This window comes from Arachis hypogaea, chromosome 9 (assembly GCF_003086295.3).
Source record: "Arachis hypogaea cultivar Tifrunner chromosome 9, arahy.Tifrunner.gnm2.J5K5, whole genome shotgun sequence".
Taxonomy (NCBI): Eukaryota; Viridiplantae; Streptophyta; class Magnoliopsida; order Fabales; family Fabaceae; genus Arachis; species Arachis hypogaea.
In genome coordinates this window covers 117,129,561-117,138,755 of record NC_092044.1, presented here as the reverse complement: position 1 = coordinate 117,138,755, position 9,195 = coordinate 117,129,561, and the positions used below count along the sequence as shown (strand labels likewise).

The window sequence follows — 9,195 nt, the reverse complement described above, 5'->3', positions numbered from 1 at the left end:
GCAAATTCATTTTACAATATTTCCTCTTTTCTCAAATCATACATCAATTAATGAATTCTAACAAAAAAAATCTACAAAAAAAATCAAAAGACACAAAAAAAATTAGAAAATTCTAAAACTCTCTCTGTTGATAATTTTCTCTTGCTTGCTTGCTTTATTTTTTCAAAAAGTTTTTTCGTTTCCACTAGAAAACTTCATGTATCATTTTGGAAAGCGCTTATGGTGTGGATTGTAAAAAACATTCACACCTATAGATCATAGGGGTTACATTTTCTTATGTAAAGCGTGATGGGAGTAACTTTATAGCGGCTTCAGTTGATGCTAGGGGTGCACAGATCTGGTTCGGTCCGAAGGTTTGATTCGGTTTCGAACATTTTAAGAGCTAATTTGGTATGATTTTATTGGGTTTATGGTCGGGTAAGAGTATCAAAAATAGACCCGATCATTATTTTGGGTCGGGTCCGGGCCATAGCTCGGGTCATTCGAAGTCGGCCCGGTGGTCCGGTTATCATACACAATTAATATTTTGTGTTATTAGTGATGGATCATGACTATTCTTATGTGAAATTTAAGTATTGTATACCTTAATATTTGTGTTATTAGTCATTATAAGACTATAAGTTAATGTTTTATGTTTAAAATGCATAAGACTTTAGACTAATGCATAATATTGTATTATTTGTATTGATTTAAATATTTGGTATTATTAGACAATATTAGTATTGATTGTGGTTTTGCTTTAGTATTGATTGTGCTTATGCTTTAATTTTAAAGAAGGGTTGATTCTTGTTATATTCTTTTAAGTGAATTTTACCATGTTAAATAATGGTTGTAGTCTTGGAAATTTGGATATTTTTACATGCTATCTTACAAGAAGGTAACGGCCCGGTTTTCACCCGGTATAATTGTAGCCCAAAAGTATATTGATTTTATTGAGTTTAGGGTCAGGGTCGGGTTCGGATCTAATAAATAGATCTGGTATATATCTCGAATCGGGTCTGATCCCATCAAACCCGGCTTCACACGACCCATGTGCACCCTAGTTGATGCTATTTGAAGGCTGACACCAGCAAAACTTTGTCTCATGCTAGCATGATTAGAATGGGTAATTAAATGTGGGGTTAATACTCAAAATCGTCCCCGAAAGATCACGCATTTTTTATTTTCGTCCCCAAATAATTTTTTTAAAATCAATTGCTAAAATTTAAAATCAATGGCGTTTGTCCTTCCGTCAATTAGTTAACTGTTTCTGTTAACATTTTCCACATGTATCGTTAAATGACAAATCAACAATGATAAAACAACGTCGTCTTCTAGTATTAGGGCATATTACGTCAAAACGGCGCCGTTTCTCTTTTCCTCTCTCTCAAAACGCATGAAACATCATTGGAAGGGATGAGAAAGCCATGATCGGTGAGAATACTCTCTATTCTGCCTCCTGTTTTAAGCCCATAATTTTGATTACTCGAATGTCACCTTGATTTGAGAAAGAATAGAGCCTTGTGTGTGTGTGTTGTGTGTATTAGAGAAAGTGGGCTTTAATACTATACCAAATTGAATTCAACATATCGTCCCCTTCTCAATTGTTGCCATGCTTTCTGCTGCTTTGTAAAAGGCAAATTCTTCCTTCTCTCTGTGATAGGAATATATACAGGAATAACAGAGTTTGCACAATCTGCAAGAAAACCATAGTTTAAACAAGTATGAAACAGGAAGAGAAAAAAATGAATGAAATGTCTTTCTAGTTAGAAGCATCCATTTATACATGCAAATGCAAGCAATTACCAATCGCGAAGGAAAGAAGCATCTCCTGATCGTAGTCATTCAAATCATCAAAAAATATTCCTCCAAGTCCTCGCCTTTCACCTCGATGCTGAATGTAGAAAGAAGAGGCAAAATAAGAAAAAACAATCAACAACAGAATATGTCATGCACTTAAAAGTTCAATTATGCCCACACACACTGAATAAACTCTGTTATGCACTTAAAGTTCAATTATAGACACACTCTGAATCTACTCTAACCCCCAAAACTTAACAGAATGCTTACAGGAGCAATCGAAGTGTAGAACCGCAACAAAAAGGAGAGGTAGAATTGTAAAATCATACCCTTTGATCAAAGCACCATGTTCTTCTCTTTGATTAGAGCTCTGTCGTCTTTTCTCTCTCTGTGTGTTTGATATTTTGTGTTTCGTGTGAAAAAGGAAGAAAGAGTGTCAGGATAATACCTGGTGAAAGCTTCAAATGGGGAGAGATGAGAGAAACGGTGTAGTTTTGATATGTGCTGTGTCACTTAACGATTTACGTAGAAAACCAAGGACAAACGCGATTCATTTTAAATCTTTTAAAAACTAATTTGATTAAAAAATTATTCGAGACTAAAATAAAAAATGCGTAATCTTTTAGGGACGATTTTGAATATTAACTCATTAAATATGCTTAATAAAAGGTTTGGTTTAATATTTTTTGTTAAACGGGCCAACTGCTGTTTTGGAGGCTATGTTATTGGGCCATGCTGCCATTCCATTTTGGATTTTTATGTCATGTAAACAGTATTTTATCAATAAAACAATTAGAATTTATTTTTTAAAAAGTTTTATTTTCACGGAAGAAAAGATTTTATTTTAGTACTTTTTGAATTTTTTTCAACAATTAAAGCTAATAACAATAAATATTGTTCTTGTGAGGAATGAATTATCTTCATTTTTTTTAATTGATTTAAAAAGTATAATCTTTTACCATACATTTTTTAAATAATTCTAAAAAAATATGTGAGAGAAGATATTAAATAATAAAAAATTATATTTTATCAAATAATTATAAAAAAAATTGAAAGGATCTATTTTCATTGTGATGCTATCTTAGGACTCTCGCACATTGTTCATCCCATTAATTTATAAGTTATACTTTTTATATTTAGTTATTTAAATTATTCAAAAGAAATATACATCATTTTTTTATTGTTTTTTCCGTTAATATATATATATATATATATATATATATATATATATATATATATAGGTAATAATTTTTTCATTATAATCTAATTAAAAAAATATTGATTAATAATGATATGAAATTATAAATTTTATGTACGTTTTCTTGATATATCTTATTAAATTAATTTTTGAGATAGTATAATAAAAAAAATATAATAAAAAAGTTAATATATCGGCGATTTTGTAAATGGTAACATTTCATTCTTTGATTACTAATGTCTAATGTTAACTTTTACAAGTATTTGAATATAAATTAATACCAATTTTTTTCCTTCAATTAATTATGTGATTCCCATCACACCAAAAGCAATAAGTAGACTGAAAGGCTCTCCGAGAAGAGGACTATGCAATCGTGTTTTTACCTACTAAATTTAGTTAAATTCTACTGGCTCAACAAATAATGGGATATATATATATATATATATATATATATATATATATATATATATATATATATATATAATTATTTTTAAAAAGATTATTTGTACACTAAAATTAACTATTAATATATTTATGTATAAATATATAAATTTAATTTATTTTTAATGTGTATTTATATTTTAACATATATTTTATATTAATATCTAATTTTAATGTATATATAATATGATTGAATTACTTTAACAATATAATCATTAAGTTAATATAAAATCTTATTGATGTTGATTTTAAAATTTGTTTATACTGCTTCACATTGTTGTTTAAGTAATTCATTTTAGTATATGTCTATTTGTTGTAAACTAATTAAGCTTATTATTATTATTATTATTATTATTATTATTATTATTATTATTATTGTGAAAGATTTTTTTAGCTAAAAAATTCAAAAAATACCAAAATAGACATTTTTTGGAAATCAATTTCAATTATCTTATTAATAGAAAATCATTAATAGTGACAAAAACTTTTTTTTTGCACAGATAGTGACAAAAATTTAAGGAAGGCTTGTTTAGAAACCAATCGGCACCATGGCCCAATAAAAATTTATTGGCACCAAAATAGCAATTGGCCCATTAAAAAAAGCATATTTGATTACTTTTCTATGTTGTTTATGTATTATATCATGTTATTCTATAGCTGTTCAATTCTATAACTATTTGTTATATTCACTTTCGTTTCTTCCTTATTTTTTTAATGGTACCCTTCAATGTTCTAAAGTGATCAAATATTCGAAAAATTAGAAAGCAACAAACTTGTCTTACAACAAAGAAAACCTAATTTGCTTAAATATCAAGGTTGCGAGAATCAGATCGGTCAATAAACCAGTAAGACGACTGATTCACTGGTTCAGTGATTCGATTGGAATTTAACCAGGATTCAATCGGTTTAATTAAATATTAAATAAAATTATTAAAAATTTAATATATAATGTTACATATTTAAATTCATTAATTTTTAAGTAAAAAAATTTTAATATGAAAATAATTTTAAAATTATACTTTAACATGAGATTGGTGTTATACCTCAAAATTAAACATTAGTAGTTTTTTTAAAAATACAAACTCAATACATTAAAGATAGTAGAGGTTCATAATTTCACAATTTTAAATATTGTTTTTTAAAGAATATATTATTATGATTATGACCATTAGAGAATAATACAAGTTACTATAATATATCCATTAGTATATTAAAAATTTAAGATATAATAAAACTGAAGATGAAAAGTTCATTGATAGTATTCAGATCGAGTTAAATTTATTAATAACTTTAAAATAATTGAGGTAGAATTTTCACTCAAACTGCTAAAAATTAGTGTATACCAAAAAATTAAATATTAATTAATCACTATTATTGTATAATGTAAATCATAAGACTGATAGTAACAAAAACTTAAAAAGGACATACAATGCTACATTCTATGGATTAGAGGGTTTATTAACTAAGTAGAACTCTCTCAATTTCTAGTTATAACATCATTGGATATGGTATCAATCAGTCCATATATATATATATATATATATATTCTTTTGCGTGGAATATTAATAACAAAACTGACAGTTTCTTAAGTTTTATGATGTGATCACATTAGTAATGGGAAGACTAATTCAAAAGATCTTTAAACAATACAAATATAAAAGAAAAACCATATGGAACCAAAAAGTTATCAGCAAAAAATTAAACAAAATCACATTAATTTATATTAATAATTAATTAATTTTAAATTTTTTAAATTTAAAATTTAAAACTTAATTAAAACCTAATTAAAACTATAAAAACCTTTTTCTTTTTTCTCATATTAACCTACTCACTTCCAACAATCACACACACAAATCCTTCTCTCTCAGGTTCTCTCTGCCTCCTCATCGGAACCCACTCCTCTAACGGAGTATGTGCTGCAAAGTGCCGGTTATCATCTCGTCCAAATCTCTACCGTAAAGTCTATAGAACTTGTTGCCAGTACTGCAACTGTGTGCTACCGTACACCGCCAGCAACCAAGCAATAGATGCAGAAATTTAAATAAAAGAAAATAAAAAGTAATGCTAATTTTTTCTTTTTTTGTTTCTGTTTTTTTTTGTTTTTTTATTTTTTTAGCTGAACTAAACAAAAGAAGAAGTATAAGAGATGAAGGGAGGTGGACGGACAGAAGAGGGGGGCTCTCGGTTGGGGTGGGGATTTAGTTTCGGATGTGGTTTTGAAAGGATGAACGGGTGGTTGAAGAGAGAAGGGTGTTGACTACAAATTACACACTTGATCTTAGTCAAAAAGAATTTTTAAACAATTACATAAATATTAAAAAAACATTCATTTAATATGAAAAAAAAATATCATAATACTTAACAAAAGAAATATCCAGTTATAATTTTAAAAAAATTATGAAATTTTAAAGAAATAGAGACATTCACATTTATAATACAAAAAATTCGAAAAATATATAAAAGAACATCTATTTAATATGAAAAAGAAATATTCTGATACTTATCAGAAGAAATATCTATATATATTAACTCGTAAAGATTTTAGATTTACCCAAACGTATTTGACTGATTTTTGGTTAATACCTTTTTGGTTCCCTAAAAATGGTTCAAGAATTTGTATTAAAGAAAAGTAGAGTTAAAAAGAAAATGTAAAATTAGAGAGAAATAAAGTGAAAAGAATATTTCAATGGTTATACTGTCTTAGTCTTGTAAATAAGAAAAATATTTACTTTTTATATATATTATACAGAGGTATATTTATATCTCTACTAGTGAGTACATCAGTGAGTACACTTTATCTATAACAAAGTATCTCACACACAGGCACGTATGTATGTATGTATGTATGTATGTATGTATGTATGTATGTATGTATGTATGTATCTTAATTTAATAGATGATACCATCACATATCCAAACATGTCTGAATTCAAACCTTCTTTGTTGTTCACATGTTAGGTAAATTAATAATCACACACTTCATATTCCTCCTCCCCAAACTCAAAATGAATCAATCCACATGCCTATAATTATTATTAGTAGTAATAGTAATAATAGTAGTATAGTTTTCAATGAAAATTATGTTGTTATTATATATATTTTACTTTAATTTCATACATGTCTTAAAATAGCATTTTAGATTTAAATTTATAAATAAGAAAGCTAATGCTACGAAGTTTATTAATTTCTATGAAAAAGCTAATGCTTCAAAGTCAATATATAAGATGAATTGCAAGTGTCTTACTTTATTGTTAAACAAAAATAGATTGAAAATGACATACAGGATTTTATACTTAGATTCATCATCAACGTCAAACGTGAACATTAATCTCACGTAATCCCATTGTACTTTGAATTAATATTTTTTTGGCACTACTAATAAGAGGGATAGAAAGCAATTGAGATCTATTTGAATGAATTAATTTACTGAAACATTACTATTCTTGTCGTTTTATGTTACATCAGTTAGGGAATGAACAATTAAAGATACCTCCATAGATTATCAGTATTCATAATTTAGTGCCGTATAATTTATTGATTGATTGATTCTATCTATATTAACAGAAATCTAACTCAAGAATTTTTTGTGAAGATAACTAAAGTGGACTTAGAAAAGGTAACAATTTTACCTTATTAATAGGTTTACGTAAAAATTAAATATTAAATCATTTATAAACAAAATTGTTATTATTTATGCTAAGTATGTAGGATATAAATATAATTAAAGCTTTTTTTTCTAACAGTTAGTAAAAATATTAAAATTTTGATGTAGGATATACTTTTTTTTTTTTCACTCTAATCCCTTTGATCATAGTAACAACTCCAAAAAGAAAATTAAATACTATTCAAAACTACGTCAAAATACAATAGGCTCTTCTAAGTATACAAGGAGAAAACTAATTTTTCTATTTGTCTGGTACTAAAAAAATTAATTTTTAAAAATAAAAGTAGTATTAAGTAAAGAAATATAACAAAATTTTTTCTATAAACTATATATAAAATTAAAAATAAAAATTAACATGTAATTATATTTATATGAAATTAATATTTAAAAACTGTAAAATAATGTGATAAGTTAAACTAAATAACCAGTTTAAGGTTTATGCAACAGTTCTTAGTTACTTAGGACCAGAGTCTCCCCTAAAATTTAAAAATAAATAAATAAAAGAATCCCACATCAACTTGGAGGAGGATAGCCATGGGAATCTGGCCACGTTGAAGTTGGTGGAAAACTCAATCCGCCGCTTGCTCCTCTGGTATTGTCAGAATAATATCTCGGTGGACGGAAAAACCCTGGTTGTTGTCCTGGTTGCTGTTGAACTGAAGAAAACAGTAGAGGAAAAGAAGCAGATGAGGATTGACTCGTAGACTGTGAAAACTCAGTCGGCAACGAAGACGAAGCCAAAGACGTTGATGATAACAATGAAGTTTGAGTTGCCAAATTCATTTGTGAATGGTAAAGCCACTGATCAAATCCATGAAAATGGTCACTGGAGCTCTTCAATAACTCAGAATACTGACAGTAGTCCTTCATCATCTGTTCAGAGGAGAACTGAAGAGGAGACAGTGGCGCCTGCATCACCGGCCGAAAAACTGGTACCAGAGACTCCTGAACGACGGTTGTTTGTTGTGGTGGTACTGGGATTGCTCTAACATTTTCAGGGAAGTTGAGTTTGGCTCTGTTTCCTCTGAACCTCAATGCTGCCTCATCGTAAGCTCTTGCGGCCGCTTCTGCCGTGTCAAAGGTTCCAAGCCAAACTCTTGCTGCTTTTTGAGGGTCTCGAATCTCTGCGGCCCATTTTCCCCATGGTCTCTGCCTCACTCCTCTGTATTTCCTCTTTCTCTCCCCTGTTTCTTCGTAGGATGCACTACTTTCGCTTGAAGTTGTTCCTGCACTGCTGCTGCCGCTGCTGCCACTTAGTTGTGATGCATGAAGAGTAGTGACATGTTGTAACAATCGATTATGAGAAGATGTACCAGCAGTATGAATATTAGTTTCTTCTTGACGCCCTCTTTTATGGCCACCCCAAAGAACAGAGGCAGAAACATCATCGTGATGATGCTGATGATGCATCATAGAAGCTCCTCCTAATGATTGTTGTTGTTCATGGCCCCACCACTGTTCTTGTGGGTTGGCGTGCGTTCCTGATACTAGTTGTTCCAGCTCTGATACTGTTGATGAACAACCATGTGATGATGATGAGCCTCCACCCTCTTCATCCTCCACGGCCTTCAACTTTCGAAACTCGTCCGAACCCGCCACCTTGTATAACCAAAATCTCCCTTTAGTTGATGATGATGATTCCCTCTGAGAAAGAAACAAGATTGATTATAATCTATAACGTACCAAGCTAATTAAATGAAGAGAAATTCAACATCAATCAAAACGCTGACCTTGCTATATGGCTCCAATTAACCTAAGCTTCTTCCACCATGCATATATGTTTGTTTCTTATCTTTTGAAGAACAAAAAAGGGAAGAGAGAAGAATAAATTGGTGGTATAAATATTATTGATGGTGTAGCTGTATCAATACATACAATAATAATCAAATTAAAAATGAATATGATATTATATAGCTTTCCGCTACACTGATGAGTCAGTTCACACTTCACACCCCAAATCTTAAAAGATGGTTTTGACTTCTAAAATTTTATTAATTGCATACATGATTAAAGAACTCCTCAAACCATCTTCATAATTCTTTGAATTGTATTCCTAAGCTTATAGCCAATTCAGAAAAAGAATGAAGACCATATGTATTATTAGATAGAAGGT

The 9,195-nt window shown here is 29.2% G+C and overlaps 2 protein-coding genes across 3 annotated transcripts; both read right to left on the bottom strand.

Moving 5' to 3' along the window:
* Nucleotides 1-821: 821 nt before the first annotated feature.
* On the bottom strand, nucleotides 822-2,296 carry LOC112713117 (oxygen-dependent coproporphyrinogen-III oxidase, chloroplastic-like). 2 transcript variants are annotated; one of them, XM_025765862.3, is made up of 4 exons: nucleotides 2,050-2,296; nucleotides 1,786-1,873; nucleotides 1,551-1,675; nucleotides 822-1,438 (listed from the first exon to the last, which is right to left on the bottom strand). In XM_025765862.3, the coding sequence occupies exons 1-4, from the start codon at nucleotides 2,104-2,106 to the stop codon at nucleotides 1,427-1,429; spliced, it is 282 nt and encodes a 93-aa protein (XP_025621647.1). In that variant the 5' UTR covers nucleotides 2,107-2,296; the 3' UTR covers nucleotides 822-1,426. The 2 variants fall into 2 exon arrangements, 1 of the variants encoding a protein (XP_025621647.1); XR_003158095.3 differs by having other exon boundaries at nucleotides 823-1,438; nucleotides 2,109-2,296.
* Nucleotides 2,297-7,412: 5,116 nt separating this feature from the next.
* On the bottom strand, nucleotides 7,413-8,747 carry LOC112712460 (uncharacterized). Its single transcript, XM_025765355.3, has one exon. The coding sequence runs from the start codon at nucleotides 8,493-8,495 to the stop codon at nucleotides 7,596-7,598; it is 900 nt and encodes a 299-aa protein (XP_025621140.1). The 5' UTR covers nucleotides 8,496-8,747; the 3' UTR covers nucleotides 7,413-7,595.
* Nucleotides 8,748-9,195: the final 448 nt, after the last annotated feature.

Excerpts from the sequence above, each read along its gene's own strand:
- LOC112713117 (XM_025765862.3), bottom strand. The coding sequence starts at position 2,106 with ATGATTTTACAATTCTACCTCTCCTTTTTGTTGCGGTTCTACACTTCG. Across the intron at positions 1,874-2,049 it reads TCTACACTTCGATTGCTCCT|CATCGAGGTGAAAGGCGAGG; the intron begins GTAAGCATTCTG and ends TTCTACATTCAG. Across the intron at positions 1,676-1,785 it reads GCTTCTTTCCTTCGCGATTG|ATTGTGCAAACTCTGTTATT; the intron begins GTAATTGCTTGC and ends GTTTTCTTGCAG.
- LOC112712460 (XM_025765355.3), bottom strand. The coding sequence starts at position 8,495 with ATGATGCATCATCAGCATCATCACGATGATGTTTCTGCCTCTGTTCTT.